At 41.8% G+C, this 19,413-nt stretch overlaps 2 protein-coding genes across 7 annotated transcripts; both read right to left on the bottom strand.

The window, feature by feature from the left end:
* Positions 1-456: 456 nt before the first annotated feature.
* On the bottom strand, positions 457-9,470 carry p2rx5 (purinergic receptor P2X, ligand-gated ion channel, 5). Of its 2 annotated transcripts, none has more exons than XM_087807582.1 (14): positions 9,405-9,470; positions 7,365-7,609; positions 6,661-6,811; positions 6,478-6,549; positions 5,438-5,513; positions 4,509-4,593; positions 4,161-4,241; positions 3,520-3,661; positions 1,663-1,796; positions 1,506-1,599; positions 1,375-1,440; positions 1,208-1,296; positions 906-1,129; positions 457-813 (listed from the first exon to the last, which is right to left on the bottom strand). In XM_087807582.1, the coding sequence occupies exons 2-14, from the start codon at positions 7,490-7,492 to the stop codon at positions 767-769; spliced, it is 1,389 nt and encodes a 462-aa protein (XP_087663708.1). In that variant the 5' UTR covers positions 7,493-7,609; positions 9,405-9,470; the 3' UTR covers positions 457-766. The 2 variants fall into 2 exon arrangements, with proteins under 2 accessions (XP_087663708.1, XP_087663709.1); XM_087807583.1 differs by lacking the exon at positions 9,405-9,470 and adding an exon at positions 7,816-7,894.
* A 258-nt stretch (positions 9,471-9,728) lies between these two features.
* Positions 9,729-19,309, bottom strand: LOC148066118 (polyubiquitin-C). 5 transcript variants are annotated; one of them, XM_087806641.1, is made up of 4 exons: positions 19,233-19,309; positions 18,270-18,781; positions 16,902-18,041; positions 9,729-11,172 (listed from the first exon to the last, which is right to left on the bottom strand). In XM_087806641.1, the coding sequence occupies exons 2-4, from the start codon at positions 18,771-18,773 to the stop codon at positions 9,847-9,849; spliced, it is 2,970 nt and encodes a 989-aa protein (XP_087662767.1). In that variant the 5' UTR covers positions 18,774-18,781; positions 19,233-19,309; the 3' UTR covers positions 9,729-9,846. The 5 variants fall into 5 exon arrangements, with proteins under 5 accessions (XP_087662767.1, XP_087662770.1, XP_087662765.1 ...); XM_087806644.1 differs by having other exon boundaries at positions 9,729-11,227; positions 16,720-18,781; XM_087806639.1 differs by having other exon boundaries at positions 16,902-18,781.
* Positions 19,310-19,413: the final 104 nt, after the last annotated feature.

Here is a 19,413-nt window from a genome sequence, read left to right as displayed (position 1 = left end):
AAAAATAAAACAAAGGCTAAATCTCATGAGGCAAATTAACTTTTTTTTTTCTCAAATTTGTGTTGAACTGCTCAGGTTAGGTAGAACTTTATTGATCCCTCAAGAGGTCTCCTTCGAAAAATTGTTTTGCATATTATTGGTTACATATATTTGAGCTTTTATTTTTCTTCTGAGTGTATTAACTCTGGGAATGAAGTCACTTCACACATATGAGCCCCGCTCATCTTCACGACAACCGTGTCCCTCCTTGAAAAACGTTTGGACGTCCCTGGACGAGAGAATACATTATATTTTAATTACCGTTTTAAACACAATTAAAAGCTTTTTGATGTATATTTGTAGCATAATTGAAGCTAAAGCATTTTTTCTAAATTTAAAACAACAGTTTTTCCTACTGACAATATAAACAAATTTTAAGAGAGCATCAGCTGTGAGTCAACATGTATAATTATCCTCATGGCAAACGGAGTCTTCAAACATGAAAAAATGTTTTATTTCGAAATGCAGGAACAAAGCTGTCTTTTAAAAAAAAAAACGATTGTGAGAAATGAGTGTTTCGTGGCCATCTTGAAGCATTAGAATCAGTCGTTTTGATCATGTTATCAGTGATTTGAAGTTGAGAAGATTATCAACAGCTGTAGAAATCACATGTTTAATTTCCAAGTGAGAATCATTTCGTCATTCCGTGTACTTGCACCAGCTTCCAGGCTCAGTGAAGGAATAGATGTCGAGTTCTCTCCCTCGGTCAAGAGTGGTGCACCGGTATTTATGCCAGTAGGTGAGACGTGGACGTTATCCGAGTTCTGGTTTCACCTGAAAAAATAACCGAGACCACTGATGGTTCCGCTCTGGTTTCACACCTTAACGGTGAGGGGCGAAAGAGATGTGATTTTTCTGTGTTGCACCTTGTGGAGGGAGTGAAGAGTATCGCTGTCCGGCGTTTCTGGGGATCGTTGGCCCTCGTTTGTCCACGGGTTTGCTCTCCGGGCTGGAAGATAATTCCCCGGTGCCTTCGGAGTCCTCCGGCTGCTTGTTGGAAGTAATGGCTTCCCTGTCTTCGGCTGAACGCTTATGTCTTCTTTCTCTGGTCCTGACCTTCCCCCCTTCCTTATTTTTGACTTTATCTTTACTGTTAAAGATCACAAGTAAAATAATTAGTCTCATGATGATCAATTTTCAAAAGCTTCCCTTGAAGATTGAGTCCTACTTGAAGTCGATGATTTCAAACTTCCTCTCGCGATAATAGGAGCTGGTGTTCATCATGTACAGTAGAATCATGTCACAAACAAACGCTCCCTGATGGAAATCATGATAGAAATAAATCAAATCTACATCTTTAAGCAAGAACTAAAGCGAAAATAAAAAAAGACTCACGAGTCCCAGCAGGGCAACACCTGAACCAATGGCAATGACTGTGGGAACAATATTAAACTGCCCCGCCTACGAGCAACAACAACAGTGTTATTAAAATATTCCTACTTCAAACACTGTGATTACTGACGTACCTGTCCATTGACAATGATGTCGAAGCGAATCCCGTACACCTTATAAAGTGTACGGTATGTTTCACCATAAGCATCCTTAAAATACCGGGCATACCTGGAAAATACAGAAGTCGGCATGAGTACGGAGACGTCTCCAAACACGGGAGTCGAGAGGTACCTGAAGTTGTATCCTGATGTGATGGAGTTGTTCTCGTTCGTGTCCAAACTGTTGAAAGTGTATTGTGGATTACAGTGAGAAGAGTCTTTATCCAGATCACAGATCCATTCAATAAGAATACCAACAGATCCTCCCTGTAGAACAAAATACATGTTTGTGGCAGAAATTGTTTTTTTTAAAAACTTTATTTACGACAAGCGTGTGTTAGCAACAAACATGATAGAAATCACAATACAGATATATAGAGATACTGTATAGACAAGGATATATTTGTAGTATTGCCAGAGTGCTTGAATAACTGCTTTCATTTGTTTAAAGGTAAAGGTAAGGTAAGGTAAGGTAAAACTTTATTGATCCCTCAGGAGGTCTCCTTCGGGAAATTGTTTTTTACCAATAGCCAGCAATTTTTCATAAACAATAAAAAATAATACATAAAAAATAAAATAAGAAGAAGAACATAAAGAGGAAGAACAAGATGACACAATCTAAGTCTAAAGATAAAGACAAAGAACATAGGTCAAGAAAAAAACAACAAAGACAAAGGATACAAAGACTAACATAGAACAGAACATCCAGATACTCTCACTCCACTCCTGCCCCCGAACTCAGAATTGTACAATTTAATAGCCCGAGGAATGAATGAGTCCCTGAGTCTATTTGTTTTGCACCTGGGTAGGAGCATTCATGCACTCATTCTGCTTCTCTGCTCACTGATGACAGTGTTCAGAGGATGACTGTCATCATCCATAGTTTGTTCAATGATCTCCTCTCAGCAACTCTCACCAGTGAGTCCAGCTTCATTCCAACCACAGAGCCAGCCCTCCTGATCAACCTGTCCAACCTGTTGACACTCCTCTTGGACACATTTCCACCCCAACACACCACAGCATAGAACATGACACTGGCCACCACAGACTGGTAGAACATGTAGAGGATCTTCTTGCAGATGTTAAATGATCGAAGCCTCCTCAGAAAGTACAGTCTAATCTGAACCTTCTTATATACATGGTCTGTATTGCAGGACCAGTCCAGTTTACTGTCCATCCACACACCGAGGTATTTTGAAACCAAAATATGTCCAAAGATAATTTTTTTAAAAGCTGCTGGAGTCGACTGTATCCTCTCGTCCTCAGTCATCGCCAGGATGTTACTGGATTTTATTGTTTCCTTAAGCTGCTGCGGAGGTAATAACTGCTGCCATCTAGCGGCTCGAAGTTTAATTGAAACACAAAAATGAACAAACGTTCAGTGAATTTATTATTTTTTATATATATATATATATATATATATATATATATATATATATATATTACTTTTTTACATTGTATACGCTGTTTATCTAAATGTAAACCCTAAAATAATTATGATAAAAAGAAAATGTGATTTGAAAAAACACATGTTTTTTTGTTTTTTTATTGATACAGTACTGTTGAATGTTAATACAGTATAGAAGAAAAAAATTGTAAAAATGTATGTGAATCAATATTTTCTTGCAACCCTAGCCTTAATAAGCAGAGGACGTAATGACTGATGCCATCTAGTGGCTAGAAGTTTAATCACAGCACAAAAATTAACAAACCCAGTGAATTTTGCACGTTAATTGTAAATTTAAAAAAAACAACCTTAAAAATAACTTCTGAGAAAATCTGAGTAAAAGAAAAAACATTTCCTTTTGAATCGAAAAAAGTGCTGTTGTTGTTATTACCGTATCATAGAAACAAATATAGTGTATTGATATTTTCTTACACCCATAGTCCTTACTGAACTACGACTCCGAATCCAGCATTAAAACTCAACATTGTTAGGCTTTAACCAGAGCGAAAAACATAATAGACGTTACACAAATGTATCATTTACCTTTCCCGCTAATTCCTGGAAGTCCTTCCCTGCCCAGCTGACCACGTCTCCGAGGCGGAAAATGGGACAGTATGGGTGGTTGTCTTTCTCGTAAGTACATCCTTTGAGGTAGCTGTCGTTGCTTGTGCCCAGAACATTGGACCTAAAAGTATCAAAATAGTCGCTGGATCAAAACTTACTCCTATCCATCTTCCAGGAAATCTATTTATTTACGTGTCTTAAGGACAATATCTCTTGCTAGGGTTTTATCACCTGCTACAGGGGGGTAAAGGTCGTGTTCTGCGGGGAATCAAAGGAACCAACCTGGCAACATGGTTCTGAAATGAGGGAACTTGTCCTTAAATTTTGGTGTAAGCTAAATGATATTCTTTTAAGGGGAGAGAATCCGTTTTTTATGTCCGTGTCAACGTGGCTCTTCTGGACTGACACCTGTCCAAAATCGAGTCCTGCCGTCAAGGACGTCTCAGATGACTGTGTTGGTGTCTATCTGGGTTGCACATGCCGTTATAAATAGTGGACTCTTTTCACCCCCCCACAGCTATTTAAAGCAGGGCCGCAGGACTCGTATGACGGCCCGGCTCATGCACCGTGTCATGATGGCTTGAAACTCTACTCTCGCCGCCAATCAGTGTTTCACTCACTTGAAGAATTCAAACTTGGGGAACCTGATGAAGTTCTTGATGTAAAGGGTGAAGTTGGCGGCTTCGCTCAGCAGCGGTTCCCTGAGGAGACAAAGAGAGGAGCCACGAGCGTTCATTATAGATAGACGTGTCAAGAGCAGAAAGCAGGTCCGGGTCTAGACGGGCATGTATGAGGGGGCAGCCACAAATCTTGAGGGGGCATTGTGCTGTTACTTACTTACTTACATGTAAGTTTGAGGGGGCACAACATTTATTTGAGGGGGCCAGGCCCCCTCTTGCCCCTGCCTAGACCCGGCCCTGACAGAAAGAATGACTCGCTTCGCCCCCGGACCTTCTACAAATACTCACGTCGGCCTCTTGCTGTGCTCGACGGGACACCAGGCGTGGATCTCGCAGGTCCCGGTGCTGTTCACACACACACCCGTTTTGATTCCTGATGGAGAGAGCAAAGAGTCTTGGCTGGATGCTAAAAGAGAGTTCATTTAAACATCAGATTGATTGTTCCGATCGTACAATTCTATCCTGAATTTACCAATGATTTGAACGGCATAAATTGGATAGAGTATGCAATGCATTGTGGATGACCACCTCACTTAGTGAAGCCTCATTTTCTGTTTTAATATTCCCGTTTTCAGGTCTAAGCCAACTTTTATATTCGTTTATTTCAAGTTGCATTATTTAATTTGGCAACATACTTTCTAATCTTAGTGATTCTGCCTTGTTTTGCAAATATTTTCTGTTCCGTTCCAAGTGTAATATTTGAAGAATGAAAGGTTTTCTTCAGGTGCACATTTTGTTTGGCCCCCCGAGGGTTTCAAGCTAATACAGACAAAGTCAAGGCTCACACGACAGTTTAAACAGAAGCTCCGACAAAGACAAGAAGCAGAGTTAGAAGAGTCAGAGTTGAAGGAGCTCAGGTTCTCACTGGGGCGTGAGCTTAGAGAGAGGAAAGAGAATATCAGACGGCGACTCGGAACGACTGGACACGTGACGAGGAGAGACGGGGAAATGTAGGGAAATTAATGCAAAAAACATGGACTTGTAGAAGATCAGAGGGAGACGAGAGATGTTTAAAAATGTGTTAAAAGAGAACATTAACGAGTAAGTGGAAAGAAGAACGAGAGAGGCGTCAATAGGAAATGTTTAGAGACGAGATAAAGGTCGAGAACTTATATAATCCCCTTGTATAAAGACTTTTAACTCCATTTTAATTATTAACCAAACATTTTTATAACAACACACGGACAAACTTCCTCACAGCAGAAGCACAAACTCACCGTTTCCTGCTATCACCGGATTTCCCTCCTTGCAGTCAGCGTCGCTCTGACAAAGTCCATCTGGAATTTTAGGACTCTGTGAGGAAATTAGGACGTCAGGGTATGTTTCATGAAGCGAACTTGAGTCATCTCGGTTTCACTTCTTACGGTTGTTACAAGGTTCCTACAGAGCTCTTCTTGGACAGAAAATGGCCGCCATGAACTTCTCTGTTTCTGGACTAAACATGATCCTTCGTTTTTTGGCCTTATTTGTCCACAAAGGCCATAAAAGGCTGAAACAGGTTGTGTGCTAACGACTACCTTTTAGTATTGTATTTTATTTTTCTCATTCCAAAGAAGATTTTAAACTAAATTAGCAAAAAAAAAGAAAGCAACTTTTGCCATGTTTTTTTGGCTTCTTTTAGACGTTTTTCTTGACATTTTTCGAGATCCGAAAAATATATTGACCCTTTTTAAGTCCATGCAAACAAGTTAAAGGGACACTAAAATTTGCCAAATGGAATGATTTTCTCTTTGCAATTTTTCATTTGAAATCATGTTTTGAAGTTTAGCATTTTATGAAAATATCCGGGAAATGGCAGGTACTTCAGCTAGTATCTTATGTTTCTCTTTATGTTTTTAGACGGAAAAAGCTGATAATTAACATTAATACACTCTCTTTAATTTAATTTAGTTTTATCTTGCCCTTTAAAGTATATACTTTATTGAATATTGTTTTGATTGTTTAAGCGCTTTGTGACCCTGGTCTAGAAAAGCGCTATACAAATAAAAATGACTTACTTACTTACTTAATAATATATAGTTTCTATCAAATAACAGAAGTTGATTGGAGGCCAACAGGAAAGGTTCAGACTGAAGTGCAACTGTGTGATTGGTCGATTGCCTTCTCTCTTCTATTGGATTGGTCGGCACAATAATGCACTGTGTGTATCAATAAAACAGCACATATGGTTTGCGCGGACACACAGAATTAGCACATGCATGATTCTACTGTGTCTAAATTTTCTATTGAAAAGTGTCAAATCCTTCCGTAGCCTCACCTCGGGACAGAAGCTCAGCGTTTGATTGGGCGTCTCTATAAAGTTGGTGACGATGAAGAACACCTGCTCGCCCTGCAAAACACAATTAAGACAGGGATCTCTTTTGATCGCAAGCAAAGCAGGACGTGTCCAATACTCGACCCCACCATGCGCAACCAATCACCTCTCTATTAGCATATATACATTTGGGGGGATGACGTAGTCCTCCGGACTCCACAGGTGAAGACCCGTTTCTGACGAGTTGGTCAGTGTCACTCCTTTCAGTTTGGTGATGACCGACGACTGAATGGCCTCTTCTCGCTCCTGGTAGCCCTTCTTCACCACGAACACCCACCTAGAAAAAATGTAATCGTTGTCTTTTTTAATCTTTATCTAATACAGTGGAATCATTCAATCGGTCGAGGAAAAGTTTGAGAATTCTACAAACTAAACCTCACATTAAATGAACATTAGATATGAAGCTCAAACCTGCTAATACTGTTATTATATTGAAAATAATTCACAAAAAGAACAAATAAAACAGGCAACACTACACTATAAAGTATGTATATTTTACTACTGCATTACTGGTCGCTTGATATTTGTTTTCCACATACCATACAGAGGATTATTTTTATTTAATCTCAATTGTCAATATTGTGCATTTGTCTATGGAAACTTAACAAGCCTGTTCTCATAACTTCAATAAGTTTAATGATGTATTTTTTGAAAAAAATGGAAATCGAATCCTATGAATAACACATTTATCTTTTAAGCTCTTATAATATGTGATCTGTCATTCAATTTATTTTACGCATCGTAACACAAGCCTCTCACAAACTCCGAAAGTAGGGAGAGCTATTTTTAACTTTCTGAATCACTTTGTAAAGGATATGAGTGTCTCTCACCCTATTATGTATCCCAGGACGGCCAGTTGATAGAGTCTGAAGAGTATTCCAATTTTTCGGTTTTCAGCGATGACATACTTTTCCGTCTTGTAATTGAGAAGGGAGAGAAAGAAGCCACCGCTGGCCATGGTGCCCCTGCAGAGTGAGCCGGAGTGAGACAGGAGCTTCTAGCTTTAGGGTCCACAGCTGGTCCACTTGGCATGTGAAGGGCTGTACTGACAGAAGGGGCTGGACGGACAGAGGACCTACAATGACAGTGGATTTACAAGAGTCACACTTTACTAGAAGGAGATACAAAGTAAGTTAAACAATAATAAATTAGCTGAATTCAGTTTATATTTATTTATTATTATCATGCATCCCCAACATTTTTTTCTAAAGGACTAGAAATTGAAATATAAACAAAGTTTCTTCTACACAATATGACTTTGAAAATATTACCCTATCTTACCCAAAATGATTCTTATTTTGTGCGGTTCCGATCCCTCCAAGAACCCAAATTCCAAGGATACCCTACGTCACATATCCCGATCGAACAACCTTAGAGAAGTTCACTTTTTATTTTCCGCTTGTGCAAATAAACTAAAAAAAAACGAGCTCAACGAGTCTGACCTTTGATACTTTCGAAGCATGTGATTCAAACGGTTGGCGTTCAACAACACTTTCCCTAAAATGTAAAATAATAATATTCTTAAGATATTCCACAAACACCAAAAAAAATAAATGTGCATGTTGAGTGTAAATATTTACAAGTATTCTCAGCAAAGTGGAGAAGTCAGTAAGCCATTAACGTGTTTAAATAAAAATAATAAAAAGTAAGTTGGTCAATTTTAACTTTCTATCCAATCACAAGTGCACGTTATTCGGTTTCGAACTTCAGTAAAAGTTGGCCCAATATTGTCAGATTCGATCTTTGCGGGTTAGTAACTCGGGAACCCTAAGGTGTTGAATAACAAATCGTACTTCTTTCTCGTCAGAGTTACCTGCTGTATTGACTATAAGCGCGTTTGAACCATAATATTCCGTCGTATAGTCCTGACAAAACACACGGATCTTTATGCAGGTGGAAAGTGACGCGACGGTTAAGGGACCGTCCGCCAATAGGTGAACACTGGAAAAGCGTTGACTTCTTTTGATACGTGTAAACTTTATTAACTACCAAAAAGATTTTAGAGGAACATTTTTAAACCGAATGAGTGTAGTAACATAATATGAAACTACTCCATACGTGACAAGAATTTGGTGACCATCAGAGTTGTAATAAGGAAGTCATTTCATAATATTTGAGAAATTGCATCTAAATATTGGTATGAAAGAATTAAGGGCATTTAAAAAAAAGGAATTCGTTTAGTAACATGACATGAAACTACTCCGTACGTGACATGAATTTGGTGACCATTAGAGTTGTAATAAGGAAGTTATTACACAATAAATATTGATATGAAACCATTTGGGGTGGATTTTTTAAAAGGAATGAGTTTAGTGACATGATATGAATGATTGTTATAAGTGACATGTGTTGCCCATCAAAGTTGTCACTAGTAAAAGTTATTACAAAATGGGTAATGAATATTGCTTGAAAGTACTTATCACTAAAACAGACTAAAATGTTAAAACAAAATAACTTCAGACTTGAAGTGATTTGAGTGACAATATATGAAGTTTAGTTATTTGTGAAAGAAAAAAGTTTACATTCTAGTTAAAATCAGTCAATATTACATTTTTTTCATTAGAAGTAATTTATTCGAATCTGTCAATACCGAGCCAACTTAACGTGAGTTTGGTTAAATACGTGGAGATGAAAGACAAGTTCTGAATAACGTTTTTTAAATGAAAATAAGTCAAGTAGCCGAGTGAAAAACGAAACCAAAATCTATCCCATTGTTCATCCTGTCACCACTGACCGTCTGCCGTTATTTGCGCAAAAGAAAGTAAGTTGTACAAAGACACGGATACGTGTAACGCGTATAAAATACACACTTTTCCAAGACACCCTTTAAATATAAAAGTGTAAAGGTTAGTGTAAAACTTGAGTCTTACCGGTGAACAGATGTTTGCGACTCACGCATAAGGAATGACGGGCAGAGAATTCCACTTCCTTGTTTATACTTTTGGAATATTTAGTGGCGTTTCATGTGTCGGGCGTTCAGTTGTTGTTGCACAATGAGACACAAGGGGTCGCTGTTAGCCAAGTAACCTGAATCGAGTCAAGGTTCAGTGGAGCTCTCGCGGTATTTTGTTGTGGGATTCAAGATGGTTGACTAAACAGTAAAGGGCAGTATATTTACAATTGACTAAAAATAAAAAGTAATTACAGCCCACTTGAATTCATGGAATACAAAAAAGGGAAGTACACATGTTAGATAGTCTGTAAATGTAACTTTATTGACCCTCAAAATACATTTAACGTTGAGCGTGAAGCCTTAAGAATTTGCTTAAAATGTGGTCATGCAAACAAATATTAATGCGGTGAACTTTGTTCTTACATCCCACCCCGGAGACGGAGGACAAGATGGAGGGTGGACTCTTTCTGGATGTTGTAGTCGGACAGGGTGCGACCATCTTCCAGCTGTTTGCCGGCGAAGATCAACCTCTGCTGATCTGGGGGAATGCCTTCCTTGTCCTGGATCTTGGCCTTGACATTTTCAATGGTGTCACTGGGCTCAACCTCGAGGGTGATGGTTTTGCCAGTGAGGGTCTTGACGAAGATCTGCATCCCGCCCCTGAGACGGAGGACAAGATGGAGGGTGGACTCTTTCTGGATGTTGTAGTCGGACAGGGTGCGACCATCTTCCAGTTGTTTGCCGGCGAAGATCAACCTCTGCTGATCTGGGGGAATGCCTTCCTTGTCCTGGATCTTGGCCTTGACATTTTCAATGGTGTCACTGGGCTCAACCTCAAGGGTGATGGTCTTTCCAGTGAGGGTCTTGACGAAGATCTGCATACCACCCCTGAGACGGAGGACGAGATGGAGGGTGGATTCTTTCTGGATGTTGTAGTCGGACAGGGTGCGACCATCTTCCAGCTGTTTGCCGGCGAAGATCAACCTCTGCTGATCTGGGGGAATGCCTTCCTTGTCCTGGATCTTGGCCTTGACATTTTCAATGGTATCACTTGGCTCCACCTCCAGGGTGATGGTCTTTCCTGTAAGGGTCTTGACGAAGATCTGCATACCACCCCTGAGACGGAGGACGAGATGGAGGGTGGACTCTTTCTGGATGTTGTAGTCGGACAGGGTGCGACCATCTTCCAGCTGCTTGCCGGCGAAGATCAACCTCTGTTGATCTGGGGGAATGCCTTCCTTGTCCTGGATCTTGGCCTTGACATTTTCAATGGTGTCACTGGGCTCAACCTCGAGGGTGATGGTTTTGCCGGTGAGGGTCTTGACGAAGATCTGCATCCCACCCCTGAGACGGAGGACAAGATGGAGGGTGGACTCTTTCTGGATGTTGTAGTCGGACAGGGTGCGACCATCTTCCAGCTGTTTGCCGGCGAAGATCAACCTCTGCTGATCTGGGGGAATGCCTTCCTTGTCCTGGATCTTGGCCTTGACATTTTCAATGGTGTCACTTGGCTCAACCTCAAGGGTGATGGTCTTTCCAGTGAGGGTCTTGACGAAGATCTGCATACCACCCCTGAGACGGAGGACGAGATGGAGGGTGGATTCTTTCTGGATGTTGTAGTCGGACAGGGTGCGACCATCTTCCAGCTGTTTGCCGGCGAAGATCAACCTCTGCTGATCTGGGGGAATGCCTTCCTTGTCCTGGATCTTGGCCTTCACATTTTCAATGGTGTCACTGGGCTCAACCTCGAGGGTGATGGTCTTTCCAGTGAGGGTTTTGACGAAAATCTGCATTTTGAGACTGAAACGGAAACACAAATTTACCTACAGATATACCATGTTCCAAGGTGAGGCACTTAAATTGTCATCCTTCTCTTGATAAAATGTTAGACTGGAATGTTATCATAAACACATGAACAAACACAACGTTTGTGGTTTAAACAACCGGCTGCTTCAAGCAACACCGCCATTTTACAACAGCGTATGTTCCGACTGTTTTTAGATGGGCGAACCTTAACAGCTTGTCAATGTCACGACGTAACTATTGCCTCGTTATTTACTAGTAAAAGAAAAAAACACTTAACAGCTGTAAAACAAAAATACTATATAGTGAAAGTACCCAAAAGCTAAGGAACGATTCATGTCCGGCCGGTTAAGCAGTACATTATCTGTCAAATGGCGGACATTAACAGCTAAAAAGCGACATGGAATCATGAATTAAAGATATACAGATTGCTGTAAAATTGCTCTATAAAAGATAAAAACGTGAATATTTTGTACTCTTCCTAAAAGAGAATTATACTTACAATTCAACGTATCCTTGAGGATTCAACACAGCAGTAAACAACAGCTTCCGCAATTGACTCGTCGCAGTGTGATGAGGTGATTTATACCAAACGAACGCAGTTGAATGGAATACATCCGCCGCAGAAAACAGTTCCCTTTCTCTGTTCATGTAAACACGGGTGCGTGTCCCAGCAAAACTTAATATACCTGTTTAATAAATGTAATTTATTAATATAGATTCCTGTCATATTTACCAAATGTGGGACCAATTAATATGTATTTTTAACAACTGATTATATCTTATTTTAATTAATTACATTTGATAAACATACTGTAACGCATGCATTACTTATGTTTTATTCAATTTAATTCATTTTATTTTACAATGTGGCCTCACCACAAAAAAAACAATCAGAGTTTACAATACTGGCTATAAATGTTTTGTGATAACATGACCTTCCTGTAATTTGACACTTGTTGGGATATTATCATTGACAGTTTCAGATACAACTTTTGGTTGCACATTGATACATGCACCCTTTGACAAGAGGTACATTTAATATTAATATTATGCTTCCTAGCTACAATTTTATGATTTAATTATCAATTTCTCTAAATTCTACATTCAAATGATATAATATTTTGTGGAATAGTCCACATCTTCAAGAAGAGATCAATGTCAGTCCATGATTGTTACCCATGGAAAGTATTTATTTATCATCTTAAATTGTTCATTTAAATGATCTAAAACAGGGGTGCCCACACTTTTTCGGTTTGCGAGCTACTTTTATAATGATCAAGTTCAAAAGATCTACCTTCATCAAACTTGCTCAACGTAAGTAAGTACATACTTGAGATCATACTTGCCTGTGAGAAGATCCACACAATGACAGCTTGACTTCAGAATCAACATCCTGACGCGTTTATCATCATCTCTGGAGACTTTAATCATGCCAACCTGGACTCTACTCTGCCTACTTTCCATCAGGCTGTGGATTGTCCCACCAGGAATAACAGGACAATTGACCTTCTTTATTCCAACTTGAAGGACGCCTACAGAGCCAAACCTCTTCCTCCACCTGGAAGGTCCGATCATAACCTGGTCCACCTTAAGTCACAGCACATTCCTCTGGTGCAGAGACAGACTGTGACCACTAAGACAATCAGAAAGTGGACACCAGCTGTGGAGGACGCCATCAGAGACTGCTTTGAAACAACAGACTGGGATGTGCTGCTGAGGTCTCATGGTGAGGACATCAAGGGTCAGACACATTGTCTAACAGATTATTTAAATTTCTGCTTGGACGTTGTCGCCCCTACTAAGACTGTCCGCTGTTACCCTAATAATAAACCGTGGGTAACAAAGGAGGTCAAGGATGTCCTTAACAGGAAGAAAGTGGCATTCATGAGCAGAGACAGGGACGCCATGAGATCAGCTCAGCAGGAGGTGAAGCGATGCTTGAGGGAGGCAAAGGACACGTACAGGAGGAGGTTGGAGGAGAAGCTGAGCCGAGAAGAAATAAGAGAGGTCTGGGATGGTGTTAAAACCATCACTGGACACAAGACCAAGGCCTCTCTGACTGCAGTGGACACGGTGGAGGAGGCAAATGGACTGAACAACTTTTTCAACAGGTTTGAGCAGGTCACCTCACCCTCACTGCTGCCCGCCTCAGGACCTGCCCCACCTTCTTGTGCCCCCCCCAGCTCCACACAACCACTTCCCAGCTTCACCTCACTCCAGGTACAGGATGTACTTCGGAGGATTCGTCCAGGGAAGGCTGCTGGTCCTGATAAGGTGTCTGCTCGACTGCTAAAGACCTGCGCTGCTGAACTAGCTGAGCCGCTCCAGCATGTCTTCAACCTCCAGTCCACGGCTGGGGAAAGTACCAACTCTGTGGAAGACTTCCTGTATCGTTCTAGTCCCTAAAAATATCAGACCGAGCGAGCTGAACGATTACAGACCGGTGGCACTGACTTCGCAGCTGATGAAGACACTGGAGCGGCTGGTCCTCAAACATCTCAGGCCACAAGTCCAGCACGCACAAGACCCCCTGCAGTTTGCCTACCAGCCAGCAGTTGGTGTGGAAGATGCCATCCTTCACCTCCTGCATCGGACCTACCTATCCACCTGGATAAAGGAAGCGGTTCAGTGAGAATCCTGTTCCTGGACTTTTCTAGTGCCTTCAACACTATCCAACCCACTCTGCTGCAGGACAAACTGACTAAGATGCATGTGGACCCTGGTCTGGTCTCCTGGATTACGGACTATCTTACTGATCGACCACAGTATGTCAGGCTGAAGGACATCAAGTCTGACACTGTGGTGTGCAGTACAGGAGCACCTCAGGGGACAGTACTGGCCCCTCTCCTCTTCACCATCTACACTTCAGACTTCTGCTACAACTCAGAGCTGAGTCTCGTCCAGAAGTATGCTGACGACACCGCCATTGTTGGATGCATCAGGGACAACAGCGAAGACGAGTATAGGAGTCTGATACATGACTTTGCGGACTGGAGTGAGAGGAACCACTTGCAGCTGAACACCTCAAAGACCAAGGAGCTGGTCTTGGACTTCGGGAGGTCCAGGACAAAGCCAAGTCCAGTGTCCATCAGAGCCGACGAGGTGGAGATAGTTGACAACTATAAGTACCTCGGTGTGTGGATGGACAGTAAACTGGACTGGTCCTGCAATACAGACCATGTATATAAGAAGGTTCAGATTAGACTGTACTTTCTGAGGAGGCTTCGATCATTTAACATCTGCAAGAAGCTCCCCTGCATGTTCTACCAGTCTGTGGTGGCCAGTGTCATGTTCTATGCTGTGGTGTGTTGGGGTGGAAATGTGTCCAAGGGGAGTGTCAACAGGTTGGACAGGTTGATCAGGAGGGCTGGCTCTGTGGTTGGAATGAAGCTGGACTCACTGGTGAGAGTTGCTGAGAGGAGATCATTGAACAAACTACTGTCCATCATGGATGATGACAGTCATCCTCTGAACACTGTCATCAGTGAGCAGAGAAGCAGAATGAGTGCACGAATGCTCCTACCCAGGTGCAAAACAAATAGACTCAGGGACTCATTCATCCCTCGGGCTATTAAATTGTATAATTCTGAGTTCGAGGGCAGGAGTGGAGTGAGAGTATCTGGATGTTCTGTTCTATGTTAGTCTTTGTATCCTTTGTCTTTGTTGTTTTTCTTTGACCTATGTTCTTTGTCTTTATCTTTAGACTTAGATTGTGTCATCTTGTTCTTTCTCTTTATGTTCTTCTTATTTTATTTTTTATTTATTATTTTTTATTGTTTATGAAAAATTGCTTGCTATTGGTAAAAAACAATTTCCCGAAGGAGACCTCCTGAGGGATCAATAAAGTTTTACCTTACCTTACCTTTACCTTACTTCACTCAGATGACTTGCACTGAATGAAATGAATGGACTGATAATCAGTCATGATGGAAGGATGTGTGGATTTAATCATCTTCATATAAATGCTGACTTACATAAATAACTAGATTCAAATAGTTCAGTCCGTGAGGAGCATATTTCCTCATAAGAAGATACTTTTCCTCTGAGAGTAACTTCCAAAAATGTACATGAGACCTGGTGTTAAGCTCAGTGTCAGCCTGTGTTGAATCTCATCCTCCACTGCAGACAAGTTCAGACTCATATGTACTAAGAACTGCATTGATTTTAAAAATGGTCATTCATTTGAACCCAAATGGTGCACAAAAAAATATTCATGTGTAAGAATCTGTGCTTGATACGAATTCGAGCCTTTTTCCTTTGTTCATCAAAATCAACAAAGAATTCAGACGGGTTCATCCCTTTCCATGCCTCCATTTCAATATGTCGATCCTATTTAAATGAAGCACAAGACTTAAATCTCTCCATGTCTGTGATCATCATAAAACATATGAAAACATGAATTCAAACTAACAGTTTATATTTGTTAATTTTGAACATGTCTGACATGAATCACACTATTATGAATGAGTTCAGATGTGCTCCAGTGTAAATGTTTATATTTTACATACACGGTTATTAACAAGAATACTGCATTAACAGAGGCAACCAGTGGATAATTTAAATTTTAATAAAACGTGCATTATTTTGTTCGATACATTATTAAAAAAACAAAGCTTATAATTCTATATCGTTTTTCTGAACTGCGTAAAATGACTGTCGAGAAGTCTGCATGTTTTGCTCTTTTTATTCTCGATTTATATTAACTTTGCCCTGCGTTCACTGGAAGAGGCGGGAGCTCAGATTGGCTGCTGTTCATGTCAATCAAATTAACAACCAATCGGAGCAAACTGTATCGTATCATGGGCTGGACACCTGTCACTCACTGAGGTGCGCAGCAGATGTTCTTGTGCGCTGAGTATGTTCGAGCGGTGCGCCATTGCGCAGGCGCGCCGCTTAGAGGGACCATTGGTCGGCAGTTCCATTTCCTATTTAGCTGAGCTTCAAAAGTATTTCCAACTTTGTCAGTGGACAAGATTAAACAAACCCAATATCAATTCCAATGATGCCTAATTTTTTTAGTTTATGGTAACATTTCATCTTATCTCCTGTACTAAAGCCAGACGACTTTTCCAACTATATTTCTGTCATGTTTATTGCCGGTGTAGTAAAGAAGGTTATGTTAAATATTTTTAGACCAATGTGTCCAGTTCTGACTCATTGAGCCTTATATGGATTAACAATAACTATTGTTATAGTATAGCCTGATGTGACAAGTTACCATCAAGTCAATATGGTCACAATAAAAAAACAACAAAAAATTCTTCATTCCAACCTTTATTAATAATGCTTTAAATAAGGAAAGTACACAGGTTAGATAGACGGGTAGTTTTACTTTATTGATCCACCCATGACAATGAACTTTTCAAATGTTTATGTATGGAAAAATAAAAAACAATAGAGGTAACCCTTAATAGTTTGCTTTAAATTTGGTCATGCAAACAAGTTGTGATGGAGTTATGTCAATCTTTTAAAATGATGGTTCTCACATCCCACCCCTGAGACGGAGGACAAGATGGAGCGTGGATTCTTTCTGGATGTTGTAGTCGGACAGGGTGCGACCGTCTTCCAGCTGCTTGCCGGCGAAGATCAACCTCTGCTGATCTGGGGGAATGCCTTCCTTGTCTTGGATCTTGGCCTTGACATTTTCAATTGTGTCACTGGGCTCCACCTCCAGGGTGATTGTTTTGCCGGTGAGGGTCTTGACGAAGATCTGCATACCACCCCTGAGACGGAGGACGAGATGGAGCGTGGATTCTTTCTGGATGTTGTAGTCGGACAGGGTGCGACCATCTTCAAGCTGCTTGCCTGCGAAGATCAACCTCTGCTGATCTGGGGGAATGCCTTCCTTGTCCTGGATCTTGGCCTTGACATTTTCAATTGTGTCACTTGGCTCCACCTCCAGGGTGATGGTCTTTCCTGTAAGGGTCTTGACGAAGATCTGCATACCACCCCTGAGACGGAGGACGAGATGGAGCGTGGATTCTTTCTGGATGTTGTAGTCTGACAGGGTGCGTCCATCTTCCAGCTGCTTGCCGGCGAAGATCAACCTCTGCTGATCTGGGGGAATGCCTTCCTTGTCCTGGATCTTGGCCTTGACATTTTCAATGGTGTCACTTGGCTCCACCTCCAGGGTGATGGTCTTTCCTGTAAGGGTCTTGACGAAGATCTGCATACCACCCCTGAGACGGAGGACGAGATGGAGCGTGGATTCTTTCTGGATGTTGTAGTCGGACAGGGTGCGTCCATCTTCCAGCTGCTTGCCGGCGAAGATCAACCTCTGCTGATCTGGGGGAATGCCTTCCTTGTCCTGGATCTTGGCCTTGACATTTTCAATTGTGTCACTGGGCTCAACCTCGAGGGTGATGGTTTTGCCTGTGAGGGTCTTGACGAAGATCTGCATACCACCCCTGAGACGGAGGACGAGATGGAGGGTGGACTCTTTCTGGATGTTGTAGTCGGACAGGGTGCGACCATCTTCCAGCTGTTTGCCGGCGAAGATCAACCTCTGCTGATCTGGGGGAATGCCTTCCTTGTCCTGGATCTTGGCCTTGACATTTTCAATGGTGTCACTGGGCTCAACCTCAAGGGTGATGGTCTTTCCAGTGAGGGTCTTGACGAAGATCTGCATACCACCCCTGAGACGGAGGACGAGATGGAGGGTGGATTCTTTCTGGATGTTGTAGTCGGACAGGGTGCGACCATCTTCCAGCTGTTTGCCGGCGAAGATCAACCTCTGCTGATCTGGGGGAATGCCTTCCTTGTCCTGGATCTTGGCCTTGACATTTTCAATGGTGTCACTGGGCTCAACCTCGAGGGTGATGGTTTTGCCTGTGAGGGTCTTGACGAAGATCTGCATACCACCCCTGAGACGGAGGACGAGATGGAGGGTGGACTCTTTCTGGATGTTGTAGTCGGACAGGGTGCGACCGTCTTCCAGCTGCTTGCCTGCGAAGATCAACCTCTGCTGATCTGGGGGAATGCCTTCCTTGTCCTGGATCTTGGCCTTGACATTTTCAATTGTGTCACTTGGCTCCACCTCCAGGGTGATGGTCTTTCCTGTAAGGGTCTTGACGAAGATCTGCATACCACCCCTGAGACGGAGGACGAGATGGAGCGTGGATTCTTTCTGGATGTTGTAGTCGGACAGGGTGCGTCCATCTTCCAGCTGCTTGCCGGCGAAGATCAACCTCTGCTGATCTGGGGGAATGCCTTCCTTGTCCTGGATCTTGGCCTTGACATTTTCAATTGTGTCACTGGGCTCAACCTCGAGGGTGATGGTTTTGCCTGTGAGGGTCTTGACGAAGATCTGCATACCACCCCTGAGACGGAGGACAAGATGGAGGGTGGACTCTTTCTGGATGTTGTAGTCGGACAGGGTGCGACCATCTTCCAGCTGCTTGCCAGCGAAGATCAACCTCTGCTGATCTGGGGGAATGCCTTCCTTGTCCTGGATCTTTGCCTTGACATTTTCAATGGTGTCACTGGGCTCAACCTCGAGAGTGATGGTCTTTCCAGTGAGGGTTTTGACGAAAATCTGCATGGTGAAACCTAAGGGAAAATATTAGAACCGATTAAATAAATGGTCTCAAAACGGCTGTTATTGAAATTAAATCTCTTGAAATACAGTATTAATTATACGGAAGTCGTTCATATTGAACCGTTTTAGTCGTCTTTGAGCGCCATTTTGAGTTCATTCTTCACTGCCCTTTGTTCGGTCGCGTCTAATGGAGGACTCAGGAAACGTCGAGTCATCGCTACAGACGCCATTAGACTCATAACTAAAGCTCACAAAACCTGAAAAAACTTTAAAAGAACCTAAATTTTACATGTACATTTTAGAAACGCTATTAGACAAATTAAAACATTTTTTTTTAAATCAATTACACAATGGTCGCCTTGACAACCGTGTCAAAAACGTCAGTCGTGTGACATCAAGTTTTAGTTAAAATTAGTTTCTTTACGCATCACATCAGATTGAAAGAAAATAGAAGAAACTTACAATTCTAAGACGCTTCAACGACAAATACGACTTCCGGACTCTTCTGTGTCTTCGTGTGAGCGAACTGCCTGTTGTCCGCCAGCGCAGTACTATATAGAGGAGTCTGCCTACGTCATTCCTGACGATCCTCCTCCGCGCCCAAATATAGTCCCAGGTGGTTACCGTGCTTTATTCACTCATT

Source organism: Callionymus lyra, chromosome 14 (genome assembly GCF_982586985.1).
Source record: "Callionymus lyra chromosome 14, fCalLyr1.hap1.1, whole genome shotgun sequence".
Taxonomy (NCBI): Eukaryota; Metazoa; Chordata; class Actinopteri; order Syngnathiformes; family Callionymidae; genus Callionymus; species Callionymus lyra.
The sequence above is the reverse complement of the archived record's forward strand: the minus strand, read 5'-3'. Positions and strand labels throughout refer to the sequence as shown.

What these genes read in the sequence shown, in the direction of transcription:
- p2rx5 (XM_087807582.1), bottom strand. Translation starts at nt 7,492, where the DNA reads ATGGCCAGCGGTGGCTTCTTTCTCTCCCTTCTCAATTACAAGACGGAA. An exon ending in CCCAAGTTTGAATTCTTCAA is followed by an intron (nt 3,662 to 4,160) that starts GTGAGTGAAACA and finishes TGATACTTTTAG; the next exon opens with GTCCAATGTTCTGGGCACAA. An exon ending in CTCTTCACTCCCTCCACAAG is followed by an intron (nt 814 to 905) that starts GTGCAACACAGA and finishes TTATTTTTTCAG; the next exon opens with GTGAAACCAGAACTCGGATA.
- LOC148066118 (XM_087806644.1), bottom strand. Translation starts at nt 18,773, where the DNA reads ATGCAGATTTTCGTCAAAACCCTCACTGGAAAGACCATCACTCTCGAG. An exon ending in CTCCGTCTCAGGGGTGGGAT is followed by an intron (nt 11,228 to 16,719) that starts GTGAGAACCATC and finishes TTTCCGTTTCAG; the next exon opens with TCTCAAAATGCAGATTTTCG.